Raw genomic sequence first — 18,616 nt, forward strand, 5'->3', positions numbered from 1 at the left:
ACATTTGCTGTCAGAATTTCCGCCCACAAATGTTTGAGAGCAGGTTCTCAAATTTTCAACCAACTTCACTTTGTTGTCGGAAAGTCTGAGCGCGTGTACACAAGTCCATCGCACAAAAGTTCACACATGCTCGGAATCAAGCAGAAGAGCCGCACTGGCTATTGAACTTCATTTTCCTCGGCTCGTCGCACGTCTTGTACGTCACCACGTTCTCACGTTCGTAATTGTTGGCCAACATTTGTGTGACCGTGTGTATGCAAGACAAGTTTGAGTCAACATCCTTTGAAAAAAAATCCACGGTTTTGTTGGCGGAAAGTCCGATCGTGTGTACGGGGCATTAGAGATGGCTGGCAACAATGTAACTAAGAAGAATGCAGCACAGTCTGCAAGAGATCATTTTTGCATGAATGGCACTAATATAAAATGATTCAAACTGTATATTTACAAGAAAAAAGGAAAAAAAATCAAAGTTTATGGTTCAGGTATAGACACACTTTAACATCCTTAGAGATTTGTATTCTAAAATCTGTGTAGGTATATAAGTGCATATTCTTACTGATGAAAATAAGATGTGTGTGTAATAATTATGTCTATGCAGCTGCACCCTGGGTGTGTACTGAATATCTACTAAAACTATGAGAAAATCAGGAATGTGCTGGGTAAATGAAAATCCAAACTGGGGTCATTTAGTGACTTCCAAATTCCAAGAAACATCAACCAATGTGAGAGGCACATGAGGAAGCGTGAAAAATAACAAAATCATTTTTACACCTAGCACTTAAGTGGGGTATACACTATAAGAAAATCGGGCGAACGTTCGTCCGATTTTTCACAGCAAACTGAACTGACGAAAGAAAATTTGTACGAAAATTCTTACGAATATTCTTGTACGACAAAGGATTTTTTTTTTGTTGTTTATGGCCTGTGCACACGATCCGAATATTTTTACGACAGATCGTATGACTTTTTCGCTTAATAGTCACAAGTAGAAATTGAATAGGTAACTAAAGTCCCGAAAATTCTCGTACGACAGAAAAAAAAAAAAAAATCAGAAGTGATGTCATGTGTTGTAATGTATTTGTATTGTATTTTCGGACGACAATTATACTGACTAAACGAAAATCATACAATCTGGTATCGTACGAGGAAAATTTTCGTGCTTGTCCGATCTAATAATATCGGATGAACTGTCGTGATCGGCTCTCAAAGGTAGTGTACACACGATCCGAAAATCATACGATTCTTCCTCGGATGACAGTTTTTGTCTGATATTCGGATCGTGTGTACGGGCCATTATGGTTTGTCATCATGCGCAATTTTTCTTTTCTGATTTTTCTTGTACAAAAACCGTACACATTAAACGAAAATCGTTTGTTCTGTTCAAACTTCAACATTTTTGAAGTTTGTCCCTTTGGGAATTTTGGTATGAAAATTGGAATTGGCTGTCTAAAGTTGTGTACGAAAATCATACGAAAATTCTTTGGACTAAAATGTTTGCCCGATTTTCTTATAGTGAGCCTTTATACTGTATCGAAGCTAAAAAGTCACACCTGGCTACAATTGGTTAACCACTAATAAACTCCAGAAATAAGAAACTGCACTAGAGGTCTCAAATTCTACATATAGGCATATAGGAAAGTCGCTAGCATCTAATGTAGGAAACACTATAATATACACAAATGCTATGCTATTTCATAAAAAAAATCAAATAAGCTGTGTTATTTTAACAATATATCAAATTAGTCTGTAAAAAGTCAGTGCAATATGGGCTGTTCAATAAAAGTCCATAATGTGAATATCCATAATATAAAAATAAAAAAATCAATGATCCACATATCCAAGTGAAACAAAAGGATGTAAAAAAACTCTTCACATGTGAAGCACCTCATGTCCTCCACCAGATCAAATACAGAGGCTTACCAGAGGATATGTGACTTGCACATGAGAAATTTAACAGCCCTTGGCTAATACCCCGTTAAAATAGCAATTAAAAACTCCTCAACTCACATCTCCAATTTTCTTCAGCACAAAGACCAACATAAAAAGAAGAACATCACGCTCCAAATAGTGTGAAACCCATTATAAAAGCTTAACTAATACAGTTAAAAATACTTACATCAATGTACTGTATACAGCATCTTAGAAAGAAACCATATGTACATATACGCCAGCACCCCCCCCCCCCCACCCTATGACATCTTATGAAGAGCACTTTTTGCGATTCGGCACTGCGTCGCTTTAATTGACAATTGCGCGGTCGTGCGACGTGACTCCCAAACAAAATTAACGTCCTTTTTTCCCCACCAATAGAGCTTTCGTTTGGTGGTATTTGATCACCTCTGCGGTTTTTATTTTTTGCGCTATAAACAAAAAAAGAGCGACAATTTTGAAAAAAAACGCATTATTTTTTACTTTTAATATCCCCAAAAAATATATAAATATATATATTTTTTCCTCAGTTTAAGCCGATACGTATTCTTCTACATATTTTTGGTAAAAAAAAAATCGCAATAAGCGTTTATTGATTTGTTTGCGCAAAAGTTATAGCGTCTACAAAATAGGAGATAGTTTTATGGCATTTTTATTAATAATTTTTTTTTACTAGTGATGGCGGCGATCAGCGATTTTTATCGTGACTGCGACATTATGGCGGACATGTCGGACAATTTTGACACATTTTTTGGACTATTGCATTAATACAGTGATCAGTGCGATTAAAAATGCATTGATTACTGTAAAAATGTCACTGGCAGTAAAGGGGTTAACACTAAGGGGCAGTGAAGAGGTTAATGTGCGTCCTAGGAAGTGTTCTAACTGAAGGGGGATGTGGACTGTGCAGGGAAACTAACAGATCGTCTGTTCATACTCTGTATGAACAGACGATCTGTCAGTTCTCCCCTCAGAGAACCGCAAACTGTGTGTTTACACACACAGATCCCGCTTCTCCGTGTGCCCCGAGCGATCGCGGGAACCTGGCGGTAAAAGAGACAGCCGGGCACTCACATCGGCTAGGGGGGCGCGCCTCCGGTGGGCTCGCACGCGCCCCCTAGTGGCCACAGGGCGAAGCGACGTTATATAACGTCGTTTCGCCCAGCCGTGCCATTCTGCCGCACTAAAACTGTGGTTAAACAACAATCAGGATAAGTAACACTGACATAGACCATGTCAGGACATCAATTATGGGGGGCAGACATATGTGTAGAACCAGCATCAAGACGATCAGGCACATCTGCCAGATACGCCCAATCGGTAAGTAAGATCCGACAGGGTCTGGCATCACTGTTGTCTGGCAACCTGCCTCATGTCCAATCAGGGAGGAACACAGTGGCCGTGCATACGCTATGCGGCCGGCAGTATCCAGGCAACAGTAAACACTAGCTGGTTAGGCTACTGGCTCCATGGAAACCCATGATGTCAGAACTCACAAAGGTCTTGATAAGACATAAACTGTGGAAGCTCAAATGAATTAATTATCTGTCCTCAAGAAAACATGTAAACAATAAGCTGGAGTTGAGTCCACCTGGTTGTACCGTGCTAAGAGTGTAAATCCAATAGGCCTCACGACACAGGAGAAGGCGGCCATGATCACCACCCCTAGTGGGCTGCTTAACGCGTTTTTAATTTGTGGGTCCTCAACAGAGCTATCTTAATGTCACTCCTATGCTTCTGGAAACGTCTCTTGAATGGGCCAGTAGTTTTACCCACATAAGTCCGCATGCATGGACACATTTAAAATGTAAACACAAAACTCAGTTTTTCAATTCAAGTAATCGTGTATGCAATACTGATTACCCCTATGTTAAAGTGAAAACCATTCTCCACTGATTAATGAATTGCATACATTGCAAATACGGCAGCTGTAATAGCCCATCTTATAAGATATTCTGGACTGGGTTTTAGTATATTTGTGTCTGGGGTCAGCCCGTACAAGGTGATAACATATGGTTCTGTTTCATCTGTAAGCAACCAGGGGCATCATCCTGAGATTGGGTCCTCGAAGTTGTCAGCCTGCAATATGTTAAGGTTCTGTTCCACTGCCTGTCTGATCAAATCTATAGACAAAGCTCTGGTCTAGTACCTTGGCAGGATACATTCTCTTAAATTATTGTTTCCTATCCTCAACATTAGAGAAGATGCATAAAACTCTCATGAATTGTGAGATGAGTAGATGATAGCGGAGATGTGGAGGGTGCGCACTTTGGTAATTGAGTAATGTGTTCCTATGTAAATGGATAGAGAGGGGAAGGGATAGAGCCAGTAACAACTCTTTATGGCTGTATGTGTTATAATATTATTTTACAATATTCACCAAACCAAAAAGTGTGGGGTAAATTATACATAGCTCCCAACTGTCCCTGATTTCGAGGAACTGTCCCTGATATCGAGGAACTGTCCCTGATTTAGAACAAAGTCCCTCTGTCCTCCTCATTTGTCTCTCATTTTGGTCTGGTGGAAAACCTACCAAAAAGAATAAAGAGATAGGGGAGCATTCCACAAAGTTTACCACATGGTTCCATTACCAGCATTGCAAAATGGAATATATTCTTTTCAAACATTGGAACATTTTGCTACAAGATCCCCATTTACAGCCTGTCATTCAGGACAGACCTAGAGAGAGCTATAGAAGAGCCCCCAATCTGAAAAATAAGGTGGCTCAAAGTAAGCTCAAGTAATGCAGCACGAATATAGATAAGCCGACTCTACATCTAGTCCCTCTCCAAAGCATGTACCAATGCCGTAAGGCCTTATGTAAAACTTGTGATTTCATACAACATGGCCAAAAAGAACTCACTACTAAGGGCAAGACCTATAGGCTAGATGATTTTTACAATGGTTCATCTGACTTTCTGGTCTATTGTCTCACCTGCCCTTGAGGATTCCTATACGTGGGCCGTTCCATAAGGCAGTTGAGAAAGACATTTGGAGAACATCGCTGATTTATAGAGGAAGGTAAGGACAAACCTAGCGTCCCTCGCCATGTCTTGGAGGCCCATAATAAATCCACCTCTGGCTTGAGAGTCTGGGTTATTAAAGCCATGCAAGGGTCCCCTGACACAGAAAGGAGACCTATTGAATTCATACACTAGATACCCTCTCCCCGGGAGGACTCAATGAAGATCTAGAAGTTGGTACCATCTTATAATACTGTATATGAGTTTTGTTACCTTTTGTTACACACCTTTTACAGTTGTTAATAATATGTGCTTTAGTTCTTTTGTATTTAGGGCATAGGTACAACAGGCTAATAAGCGATTTAACAATATATATTTTTTCTACATGATTTTTTGTTATTATTATTATTATTTATACCCGACCACCTATTATTAACATAGGTGGTGGGGTATTAATTATATGGGTGGTCTTACTTGTATATTCACGTCCATAGTAAGTATACTATTGTAATATAACATGATTATTATCCCCTTAATTATTCCTCATGTAGAATGATCTCTTATAATCTTTCATTCATTATATTTTTCCCCTTTATATATAGGGGGTACGTTATTATCTATATACTCCTTGATGCTGTGTATGAATTTATTATTTTTATCAACTTAAACTATTGTAAATGATCTTGTGTTCAATCTGAATCACACACCCATTTGTGTAATAAATGGCTCATATGCACCTTCATTTAAGGGCTTTGTAATCCACCAGATATCAATTCTCAATAGATGAATTAATAAGCCATTACCTATTGATTCTTTATGATTAATGTATTAGCATCCAATATGCGTATCTATTCCTTTACTAATATACCATGTCCTTGATTTTTTATGCTGTTGTATTTCTTACATGCATTTATTTTAACAAATATGTATGAATTTTATGTTTTGTTCATGCTGGTGGTTGTAGCCCTAATACTTCCATGGCTTGTTCCCAGCATAAAGGCTCCTATAGCTCTTTTCTCTTTGGCTTAAGAAAGGATCTTGCTGGGTCCTGGCATTGCGCATGCTCAGAAACGCATCGTCTCCTCCTCCAATGATGGTGCGTTCCATGTGGTGCTCCAGTCCTTGCTTCCTGTCACAGACGGTTTGGCTGGCTTCCTCACCCATACCAGCAGGCTTCACGTCGGTTTCCCTGCACTACCAACCACTGGGCAGTGGCGTACCCTCCATGAGGACTTCCACACCGTTGAGCCTTCCAGCTTTTCATCGCACATGAGTGGTCCATGCCAGCGGCTGTGTACTGAGTTCCCCCAGCTCCTACCAACGTGCAGTGGAGACCCTCCATGGGGACTTCTACACTGATGAGCTGTTTAGTCTCTTATTGCATATGAGTTGTTCTACTTATGATTTTATAACATTTTGTTAGGCCACTTTCACACTGGGGCGGGGCGGCGTTAGTGGTAAAGCGCCGCTAGTTTTAGCAGTGTTTTGCCACTGTTTTAGCTGCGCTTTTTGGCCGCTGGCAGGGCGCTTTTAACCCCCCCCCACTAGTGGCCCAAATAAAGGGTTAAAAGTGCCTACCGAATTGCTTTGCTGGCCATTGATTTTAATGGCAGGGGTGGTTTAGGAGTGGTGAATTCACTGCACTCGCACCGCCCCAAAGATGCGGCTTGCAGGACTTTTTTTTGGTCCTGCAAGCGCACCGCCCCAGTGCAAAAGCACTCTGTCTCTCACACTGGGGCTGCAGGGGAGGCGTTTTTCAGACTCTATTTTTAGCCCAAAAGCGACTGAAAAACGCCCCAGTGTGAAAGTAGCCTTACAGTCTACACTTGGAGGTGCTTCTCTTATTCCTTTTATTCTCTAGGGTGTCTGCTTTCAAAAAATACGTATATCATTTTTGGGGGGTTAATGTAATCTTCAGGCCTAAAATTATTTTTGAAACACATGCAAAAAAAAAATAGCAAAAACAGCTCTGACAGCAAAAGGGTTAAAGTGGTTGTAAACCCTTACATACTGTATACCCAGTGAAGTGACTGGCCTCAGGTGATACACAGTTCAAAAATAAAAAGAAAAACTGCGCTGCAGAGCAAAAAAGGTCAAAGGTAAAAGCTGCACACAAAATACACCAATATCTGTGTATACCATGAAAAATAAAAAATAAATAAAGTGCGCTAATTATATGAAAATACACACATAGATGTGAATACATGTGGGTAGTAGTAAAAACCACAATCTACTGAGAGCAAGTAAATGACTCCATGAGTGGTAAAAATATATAAGTGCAAAACATAAAAACTCAAATAAAAAGAAGAAACAAAAAATGTGTACATGTGAAATACAATGATATTAATAGCGTGAAAATCTGAAAATCAAACAAACTCAGTCCATGGGTTCAAATATAAAAAGTTCATCAGTGAAAAAAAGCTTCCATCCACTATACAGCTCAGCAGCAACTAATCCCCCTATGAGTGGATTGACAAGGGAGAGAGATGTGCAGGATGGTGCAAATCCACTGGCGGTGACTCCAATAAGTAAGAAAGTGATAAAGGTGGACTCTTACCCTCCGTGTTGGACCCCCTCCTTGGCAGGGTCTATCAGGCATGCAGATTTTTGCCCTCTGCAGGGACCATGTAATGAGAAGATCTCCCCAGCAGCTGTTAGGAATGTTGTCTCCGATCCGGGCTGGTCCAAGTGAAACGCCTGGAGAGGGGGGGAGGAAAGCTCTCTTGCTCCCAGTGTGGCAAAGGAAAAAACAAAAGAGCAGAGCTCCAATAGTGTAAAAAGTTTCGGAATTTATTAAATAAAAGTACAGACCGCAACGGAGAGTGCACGCTCCGTGAGGTGAAAATACAATTAAAAACAAGCCGGCATATAAAAATCGTAATAACCCGTGCATAACATGGGGCAATCGTGATGGCTTACAACGTAGCCACGCCCTACATGTTTCGTCATTAGTAGACGTCTTCAAAGGGGCACGGGCTACGTGTTAAGCCATCCCCTACATACACAGAAATTAAACAAATCCTCCTCCATAAGTTGTACCTGTTTATCTGCGGTCTTCTCTTCTCTACATCTGTCTCTCTAGAATTTTTTTAATTATAAAGCTTATCTCAACTTCCAGAAAAAAAGGGGGCAAGGAGCTGAAGTTACACTCTGCAGAACTTAGTAGGGAGAGCTCTGAGAGCTGATTGGAGGGAAGGGACACACCCCCCTTTACACAGCACACAGGAACTGAGCTGAGGCTGTCAATCACAAGTAGTGTGCTTGAGCTCCTTCCTGTGTCATCAATTTGCTCTTGGTGTTGGGAAAACTTGTCAGAAGTAATTCATGCAGATAGCAGAGGAATAAAGCAGCAGACATAAATGACACTAAGTGCTCTGGATTTAGACAAGTACACACTATACATAGATATGCTTTGTTCATATTTCATGTCAGAGGTTTACAACCACTTCTAATAAACTTTTATGTTACACTAGTGTGCACCTTCAAAGGAAATCTGAACTGAGGAAATATGAAGGCTGCCGTTACTAACCTCTCTTACTGAAGGTTACCTATCAACCTAATCCAGTGTCTTTAGCACTTTCTGAGTCACTGACCCATAAGTATGCAGGTAGGGGTTCTGACTTCACTCTGACTTTGCTCGCCACATGCTTGTTCCAGGTTGTTGTTTTTTGTTTTTTTTAAAGTGGATGTAAACCTGATTTTTTTTTTTTTATGTCATAATGTAGAGTATAAGATTTCCTATCATTTGAGCCCAGTCTTGCCACAAAGAGTTCCAGCTCTGAGCAATCCTCTTTTATTGTTCAGTGATATAAACCTTGACAAACTTGAGAAAAACTTTGTCAAATCCTCCCCCTTGCTGTGAGTGACAGGTGATTTACATATCTTGTGCACTGGCCTAAGACACATGCATTATTTTTTAATTCCCACCCACTCCTTTCATCAGCAGCTCTGCAAGGATTGGCTGTTCCACACCTCACCATGATTTGGCATGCTGAAGTCATGTGTTTACTTTCCTGTCTTTTCACTGGATGTTAGAGATCATAGCAGAAGTTCAGTGTAAGAAATACACAGGAGAAAATGCATATTGACAAGGGGAGTGTAGAGGTGGGCGGGGAGTCTACTGACATCACGACTCCACCCACCGAGCTCCAGACAACAGACCCACCCACAGAATCTGCAGTTTTTCGGGTCTCATAACAGACAGAGGGGAGACATTTGACAGGTAAAGATACATGCAGGAGGCATGTATATCCTTATAGATAACCCCTATGGCAGTAGTTTAGAAAGGATGACATTGGGTTTACATCCACTTTAACGTAGTGACACTAAAAATAGCCAAGCAAGTTGCATTTTTAGAAGGAAGTCAGCAGTGTAAGCCTTATTATTTTCTCAATGCAGGTTATTGGGTACAACGCTTTGGTTTGGGGGGGTGAATGACTTATGTAATGTAGACATACAGTATAATTGCTGTCAGCCTTCGCTTCTCGAAGGAATTCTCATTATCACTTCCTCCTAGGGACATTATTACAAAATGCACAAATACTGCCAGATTCGTACTTTCATTTCTGCAATTTACATTTCATTGGAAAACTTACACAAAGCTGAACAAACAGTTTTATCTTGTGATTTTATCAGATGACTGAAGCAAATATTTTTTTCAGCTCACTTACTGCACTTTACTGAATTGTCTGCGAGGCAACTCAAGTGAATGTTTGATAAAAGCTCATGTTGCCCTGCCTAGGCACACCTGAATTATGATTAAGTTCCTTCCCTTATTTCAAATGAATATTGTAGCAAACACTGCTGCTTATATGCCCTATTGTAGCTTGGTTTATGAGCAGAGCCACTTTTCTTCTGTACATTCTACAAAAAAAATAAAAATAAAAAAAAAGACTCAATACATAAATAAATTGCTGTACATATGTGACAAACATTCGCACATCCCCAACAAAACTTGTCATATTTTGTACAGTATAATGATCTAATATGATCCTCAGCGCCATCTAGTAGCCATAATGCAATATATCAGGAAAAATACCTCATTACGGCCACTAGATGTTGTACACCTTGAAACCACACCCACATTATTGATCATGCCCAGGTAGGTGGCATGCTACGTGTGCTGCATTTTTTTTCTAGACCCCAGGGAAAAAAAACTCTATGTCTCTACTGGACAGAGACTAGTACAGTCAGTTGTAGAGGCTCTATATGGCTGATCGTGTATGAAAGCACTCTGCGGGGCTTTGAACCACAGAAGTGCAGACTGGGGTAATGGCATGGGTGTAGCTGAGGTCAGCTTGAGGGGGGGCCCTTTCAGATAGGCCTTATAGGGCCCCATGCCTTCTAATATACACAAGCCCAATTTGCACGGGCATTTAGCAATGCTGCGAATTCCTGCAGCAAGAGTCCACTGATTCTTGTGCCTGGGATAGATAGCTGTGTGCAGATAGCTGCAGTGACCTAGTTGTGGACCGCCCACCTGAAATGTACTGTGGGCGAGCAGCAGCTGTATGAAAAGTGACCCACCCGTATGTCCCTGCCTACTTCTGGGTTTAGGGCGCGTGCATGTTTGCCCCCGCCCGGCTCCTACTGTGGTTGTACACAGCTTGAGCCTGTCAGTAAGTCCCAGCCAATGATTCATGGCCAGGACCTGCTGATTGGCTGTATACAACCACAGCCCAGAGTTCCGTGTTGGTAAGCAATAAAGAGCTCTGTACAGAGGGAACGATCTGTCAGTTTCTCATCCCTGCAATGTAGGGATGAGAAACTGAAGGATCAGTTAGTAAAAGCAGCACACTTTACACATAGTTAGGCACATATTTAACCTTGATCGCCCTAGATGTTAACCTCTTCCCAGTGTCATTAGTACAGTGACAGTGTATAGTATTATTACACGAGCACGAGCAGGCCGTTTCTTCAGTGCGCATGTGCCAATGACGTCGGCACATGCGGATACAGTGAATATCTCCTAAACTGTGAAAGTTTAAGAGATATTCACAGTACCTACAGGTAAGCTTTATTAAAGGGCTTACCTGTAGGTAAAAGTGGTGTAACAGAGTTTACAACCACTTTAAGAGCTTGTTTATACCCGATGCAGTAGGGTGCATTTTTAAAGTGTTACTAAACCCAGGACCCTACATTCACTGTATCTGCTCTCCCACAGTACACAGAACACGGAATTAAATGCAATTATTTTAGTAAATATAAATGGATACATACCTTTTCTCATCAGCAGTATACCGCAGTCTTGTGACTGACTTCTATCAGTGCCTGGATAAAGCTTGTAGGAGAAGTTTCCATTCTCCTCTGACTGTCCTATGAGGCTGCATGGCCCCTGACTTTCTGTCTGAACAGTGCTGATTGGCCCTGTGCTGATCACATGCACCCTCCCAAAAAAGAAAAAAAACCCTTTAGAAGTACACACCAAACTGAGCATGTGCAGCTTGTCTCTTTAAGTGGAACTGCAGTCTGCTCACATAATTTGCAATAAAAATATCTTTGCCATTCTGAAGCTTCCCTCCAACCACTTTGCATATTATTTTATAAATACTGTATTCTGTACTTGCCAAATATGCTGCAGAAATCTCCCTCCACTGAGTCTGGCTGCAACCATTTTAACTGTGGGCAGCTGAAGTTCACTTCCTGGATTTACACAGACACACAGAGGCACACCTCCAGCTCTGCAGCTCTTATTGGCCTTCTTATGACTCATCCCCCCTCCCTTCCTGGCAAACTCTCACGAGAGTGAGAGAGAGAACTGTGCATGATGCCATAAGCCTAGGCTTTTAACCAAACAGGAAACAGGAAGTGGGCTGTTTAAGGTATTTACAGGCAGAAAAAAAATGTTTTACTATCCAAAGTTAAAACAACAAGGGCAGAAGATTTAATAAACGAAAAGATGAAAAAATGACTGAAAGTCCGCTTTAACCTCTGTACTAGCCTCTGTACTATATGCCCTGCAAATGCATGCAAATGAGCCTGCAGAAATGCTCAGGGAATGTAGGGATTGTGGTGTAAAAGAGCTGTTACATCACATGCAGTGTTTTTAACCACTTCCCGCCTGGCCTAAAGCAGAATGATGGCTGGGTGGTGGTTAATATGACGTCCAGCAGGATAACATGCTGGCGCGTACCCGCAGTGGTGCGCAGTGCGGCGATCAGTAGTGCTGTGTTTCACTCTGACACACTGCATCTCCGATCGTGATAAGGAGCCTCTGATGGAGGCTCCTTACCATGTGATCAGCTGTGACCAATCATAGCTGTTCACAGAGTGAACCTGGAAGTGGCGGTAAACGGCCTTCCTCAGATCACTCTGACAGGGAGAGCCGATCAGCGGGGGGTCCGCGCTGATAATCAGCACATTGATTATCAGCGCAGCCCCCATGAGAGGTGCCACAACAATGCCAATCAGTGGCCATCAGCTGCCAGTCAGTGCTCATCAGGAACGTCTGTCAGCACCCATAACAGTGCCAATCAGTGCCCACCACAGTGCCCACCACAGTGCCGATCAGTAATACCTGTTAGTACCTCATCATCAGTGCTGCCTATTAGTGCCCATCAGTGCCGCCTATCAGTGCTGCATAACAGTGCCCATCAATTCTACATATCAGTGCCACCTTATCAGTGCCGCCTCATAAGTGCCCATCAGTGAAGGAGAAAACTCTTTTTTTTTTTTTTCAAAATTTTTTTTTTTTTTTTTTTATTTGTTTAGCAAAAAATAAAAAACCCCAGTGGTGATTAAATACCACCATAAGAAATGAATGTATTCCAATGAGTTTACACCAATGTATTGCTTTCATGAGTGTTTACAAAAAGTACAGCATGCTGTATTTTTCTGCATTAGAAAGCACTGCAAACACACACAAATGTACCGCAAACACGCATGAATGTGTGCAATTGTATTTTAATGCAACTAAGTAAAAAAAAAAAAAAAATAGTAATAATAATACATATATATGGGAAGAATATTCCTAAAAACTCACATAAACACACTGACATGGACACATGGGGGTAGAGTTACTAAAGGCAGCTTAGTAAATGTGGTGAAGCTTCACTATCCAATCAGGTGCAAGGAAAATGTTTGTTTTTTTTTAAACAGCATTTTTCTTGCACATGATTGGATGATGGAAATCAGTAGAACTTTACCACAATTTCTAAGCTCAGGGAAAATAAGGATAACTGCACAGTCTTACTTACTTACTCACAGTCTTTTACCTTTAGTAAACCCACCCCAGTGATCACCTGCTGCTGGCAGAATGCAGGGCACCCATGTCACCTATCTATCCATCCACCCCTACACATATAAAGTGTACATTTCCATCTCTGTGTCCGCCTATAGATACATCTCTGCTCATTCTACACATCACATCATAACCTCTTCCGGACCAGCCACCGCAGTTATACTGCGACAGGTTGGCTCCTCTGCACGAAACCACGTAACTATACGTCGGCTCGCGGGGTCCGGCTAGCAGGCACTCGTGCCCGCTGCACAATGGGGGTGCCGATGCTAGTGGCCAACGGTTGCGATGACCGCCGGCAACGAGCGATCGTAAGCAGGAGACACAGAACAGGGACGAGTGTATGTAAACACACACTCGTCCCTGTTCTGTTCTGACAGGAGTGACAGATCGTGTGTTCTTATTAGCTAGGAACCACGATCCGTCACTTCCACTAGTTAGTCCCCTCCCCCTTCAGTTAGAATCACCTCCCAGGGAACACAGCTAACCCCTTCACCGCCCCCTAGTGTTAACGCCTTCACTGCCAGTGACATTTTTACAGTAATCAATTAATTTTTAATCGCACTAATCGCTGTATTAATGCCAATGGTTCCAAAAATGTGTCAAAATTGTCCGATGTGTCCGCCATAATGTCGCAGTCACGATAAAAATCCCAGATCACCGCCATTACTAATAAAAAAAAATTAATAATAAAAATGCTATAAATCTATCCCCTATTTTGTAGACGCTATAACTTTTGCACAAATCAATCAATATATGCTTATTGCGATTTTTTTTTTTACAAGAAATATGTAGAAGAATACATATCGGCCTAAACCGAGGAAAAAAATTGTTTTTTTTTTTTTTTTAATGGGATATTTATTATAGCAAAAAGTAAAAAATATTGTTTTTTTTTTTTTCAAAATTGTCACTTTTTTATGTTTATAGCGCAAAAAATAAAAACCACAGAGGTGATCAAATACCACCAAAAGAAAGCTCTATTTGTGGGGAAAAAAAATTATCAAAATTTCATATGGGTACAGTGTTGCATGACCGCGCAATTATCATTCAAAATGTAACAGCGCTGAAAGCTGAAAATTGGTCTGGGCAGGAAAGGGGTGAAAATGCCCTGTATTGAAGTGGTTAATTGGGTATCCTTACTGTGGAGGGGAGTGCGGGGTGTAGCAAGATGGCGGCGACGAAATGTCACTTCCGTTATACATTCTGACGGGTCGCCTAATCTGATGAAACTCCAGTGATATCCTCTTCCTGCAACACTGTAACCACATGCGGCATGTACCAACTCCCGGAGGAGGGGGGGGCAGTACTGTGATAGGGAGAAATAGAACAAGGCGATGTGTAAAATCCGTCTGCAGACACACCAGAACACTACATACGGATCAGTCTATTATTCCCTTATCGGTCTGTGTAGATTTGTGTCCTCTTGCTTAGCGGTGTAAGTTATAGCTGCGCCTCCCCCCCTTCCTTCATAGAGATGTACTGCTCCGGAGGGCGCCAAGTCTATCCGGGCTGTGAGTCCACGGTGTGTGGAGAAGGATGATGTCCAGGAAGAAGAAGGTCGGGGATGTGCAGTGTGATCAGTGGGTGCTCGTAGCTCCAGGTACTCACCTCCAGGGAGATGACTGATGGTTCTGTATACAGGAGGGGGGCATGTGAATGCTACATGTATCAGAACAAAACTGGAGCCAATCAGCTTCTCCCTTAGGGGCCCATTCACAGCAGAACATGGTGTAGAAATGTGAGGCACTGCCCTGGTTACATGTGTGTGGGTCCTGTGACCTGTCATTGGCAGCCCAACACATATAACAATTGGCCAGCAAACTGCATGCTAATGCTTTGGTGCCGGGTCACGCGTGTTCTACTTTTTTCATGTTCCTGTACATTGGGCAGCCCAATGAAATGAATGGGCTGCCAGCAATGGAAGGTCTGGGCACAAACGTCATCATTGCGGTGTAACCCCTTACTCTGATCTATGATCAGGCGAGTCTCATAGACTCGCTGATCGCAGGCCGCTCGTGCACGGGACAACGTCAATAGACATAGTCCCGGCAATGTAGGTCCGCGCTGTTGCTGTCATTTGGCAATAGCGCGGATCTGAAGCGGTTAAACACAAAACCCTACCAAGAGCACATGTACATGCATTTTTGATGTGCTTCCATTGAAGTCTATGGCACCATAAATGGACTGTCCTTCATGTAAAAGTTTCTGCACCTTTCCAAAAACAAACACTGCAGGAAGCTGCATAGATGTGAACAGGACCCATAGGAAATAACATTAAATGGATTATATTACATTTCTGCACTATAGTAACCGTAAGATTTTAGGACAACAGTCTGTCAACAGACAATCCCCTGCCAACAATCGTACCATGTGTACGAGGCTTTAGAGTCTACAAGCTATGGTGCCAATCATTGAAAATTTATCACATCTGATGTACCGACTCATTTCTTGAGACCCTAACAAGCCAGGACAGTACAAATACCCCCCAAATGACACCTTTTTAGAAAGTAGACATTCCAAGGTATTCAGTAAGAGGCATGGTGAGTTTTTTAAGTTGTAATTTTTTCCCACAATTCTTCGCAAAATTAAGATTTTTTTTTCACAAAATTGTCATATTAACAAGTTTATTTCTCTCACACAGCATATGCATACCACAAATTACACCCCAAAACACATTCTACTACTCCTCTGGAGTACGGCGGTGCCACATACAGAGGCCCAACATGCAGGGAGCACCTTTAGGCGTTCTTGGAGCATAAATTACACATCTCATTTCTAGACTACCTCTTACACTTTTGAAGGCCCTGGAGCACCAGGACAATGGAAACGCCCACAAAATGACAACATTTTGGAAAGTAAGCACCCCAACGTATAATCTATGAGTCTTTTGAACATGTCATTTTTTTCCACAACTTTTTGGAAAATGTGTAATGAAAATGCATTTTCATTTTTTTTATTTATTTTTTTTTTACACAAAGTTGTCCATTTATAAGATATTTCTAACACATAGCACGTACATAGCAAAAATTACCCCCCCAAAATATATTCTGCTAGGGCTGTCGTAAAGTGGTTAAAGGATAAGTGTACCTCAGAATAAAGTACACATATCCTTTTAGTGCTCTGACCTAATCTAACCTTTCCTGCCCCCTCACAGTTGCATCCTTACATCTATCCAATTGCCACAGTTTAACTGTTTTCACTGTCCTGGCCACGTCTGTGCAGTTGGTGCCCTATAGACTTCCAAGCAAACCTCTCCGATCGAAATGTAAATCAGCTATGCAATTCTCAACATGAGTTTTAGAACATTGGACTCATAGAAGTCCATGGGGCACCAATGCATAGGTGCAGCCAGGACAGTAAAGTCTTACACCACAAAACGAACAGCGAAACCACGGCCATTGGGATTGAGATAAGTATGCATCTGTAGAGGGGGAGGGTGGGCTAGGTCAGGACATGGGGTCAAAAAGGAGGAAAAAAAGTGTACACTATTATGCAGGCTACCCCTCATTATTTTATTGACCATACAATATATGTATTACCAGATAACTCATTCATGCTTTGTTTTCTTACAGAAACCTTAAAAGATGATGCAAAAAAGCCAAGCAGTAAAACGCTATTCGCAAAGCTGCGCAGTCCATTGACAGGTGCTGTGAATTTCTGTTTTTTTTTTTTTAACTCCTTTGCAAATGTTTACAATATACGAGTCAATCTCTAAATTTATTTTTAGAATATTGCTATATTGATTATTTTGAAAATATGTGAGCATACTTTCACCACTTGACCTCTGGAAGTTTTACCCATTTTTTGCTATACAGCACTGTTGCTTAAAGCGGGAGTCCACCTAAAAATAGCAGGACTGTGATATTGCAGCAATCTGACACTAACCCCCCCCCCCCCCTTGAAAGGTGCCAGTTGTGGCACCGGGGGGAGGAGGAATCAGATGAGCAGAAGTTCCACTTTTGGGTGGAACTCCGCTTTAAGTAAGGCTGAGTGCTGTTCATCCATTTTGTATTAATGAATTCTAGGCATCCTCTGATTGAAAGAGGTGGGTAGATGAATCGCTATCTCCAGCTCAGCCAATTAGAAGAAGCCTTGTATTCACTCATAAAATACAAAGCTTCCTGTGAATGGCTGGGCAGCACTCAGGCTGACTGATTTTGTAGCAGGAGCTGGACCGGAAGTTATAAAGCTGGCCATACACGGTGCGAATTTCGGATGGTTTCTAACGAACCGGATGAAATCGAGCCATGTGTGGCCCTGGCAGCAACTACTGCCTGACATCCTTCCTTTTGAAAATCTATTTGCCCGATAGAGAATTATCAGCTGAACAGCGGCTGTATCCAATCCGAACCCGTGGCTGTCAAAATACAATGGTTGACAAGGGACATTTACTCCTTACACGCTGTTTAGCATAGATGAGGAAATCGATAGACTTTTCTCTCCTTCATAATCACACACATAGGTTGGACTTGATGGACTTGTGTCTTTTTTCAACCTCACCTACTATGTAACTATATGTAACTATGTAAGATCTCAGGGCTGAACAAGAGAAATCTTACTTTGTGTGGCCAGATTTACACAATTCCAGCATGCTGTCTGATTGGCCAGAAGCATGGTAATTCCCGCCAGCTCAAAGCTTCACACAACTAAAATGGGAGTGATCGTAAATCGCAATGCAATTTCCTCCCATTATACACCAGTGGCCATGCAATTAGCCCGGCTGCTGGTGTGAATAAGCCCTTAGAAATACATTTTTAGCTGCAGGTGCATTTTAAGAATTGTTTGTTTATAGTAGGTTGTGATTTCTGTCTGAGTAAAAAAATTAAACCTATGTAACTATATGGTTGTATGAGTGCTGTTTGTTCTGATTTCTACCATATCACTAACCACTTGCTGATCAGGTCTTTTCTGGAACATTTTGTTTACACGTTTAAATTGTATTTTTTGCTAGAAATTTTTTTTTTTTTAATTTTTTTTATATATAGCAGAGACCCTAGAGAATAAAATGGTATTCACTATCACACTATTTACGGTTACCTGTTTAGAGTTAGAGCAGTTTCACACTGGGGTGGTGAGAGCGTTGGCAGTAAACTAGCAGTGCTTTACCATTGTTTTAGCGGTGCTTTTCGGCTGCTAGTGGGGTGCTTTTAACTCCCCACTAGCGGCCGAAGAAGGAGGTCAATGCCGCCCATTTAGCGCCGCTGCCGAATGCTTTGCAGGCGCTTTGGCAGTGGTGTCCATTCATTTCAATGGGCAGAAGTGTTTTGGGAGTGGTGTATACACCACTTCTAAACCACCCCAAAGATGCTGCTTGCAGGGCTTTTTTTAACGTCCCGCAAGCTCACTGCCCCAGTGTGAAAGCACTCGGGCTTTCACACTGGAGTGACAGGAGAGGCTCTGTACAGGTGCTATTTTTAGCGCTAAAGCAGTGTCAAATTAGCCTTACAGAGAAGGTCTAGTGCTAAAATTATTGCTTTTGAGCGAATAA

At 41.7% G+C, this 18,616-nt stretch overlaps 1 protein-coding gene across 2 annotated transcripts in view; it reads left to right on the top strand.

The window, feature by feature from the left end:
• Positions 1–14,564: 14,564 nt before the first annotated feature.
• RNASEH2B (ribonuclease H2 subunit B) overlaps positions 14,565–18,616 on the top strand; it is a 38,624-nt gene continuing 34,572 nt past the window's right edge. The window contains exons 1-2 of one of the 2 annotated variants that reach the window (XM_073613234.1): positions 14,565–14,728; positions 16,701–16,772. In XM_073613234.1, coding sequence (XP_073469335.1) covers positions 14,665–14,728; positions 16,701–16,772 — 136 coding nt within the window. In that variant the 5' untranslated portion in view covers positions 14,565–14,664. The remainder of the gene's footprint in view (positions 14,729–16,700; positions 16,773–18,616) is intronic. The other variant, XM_073613233.1, reaches the window with a different exon arrangement.

The sequence above is a fragment of the Aquarana catesbeiana genome, linkage group LG02 (genome assembly GCF_042186555.1).
Source record: "Aquarana catesbeiana isolate 2022-GZ linkage group LG02, ASM4218655v1, whole genome shotgun sequence".
In the NCBI taxonomy this organism is placed as follows: domain Eukaryota; kingdom Metazoa; phylum Chordata; class Amphibia; order Anura; family Ranidae; genus Aquarana; species Aquarana catesbeiana.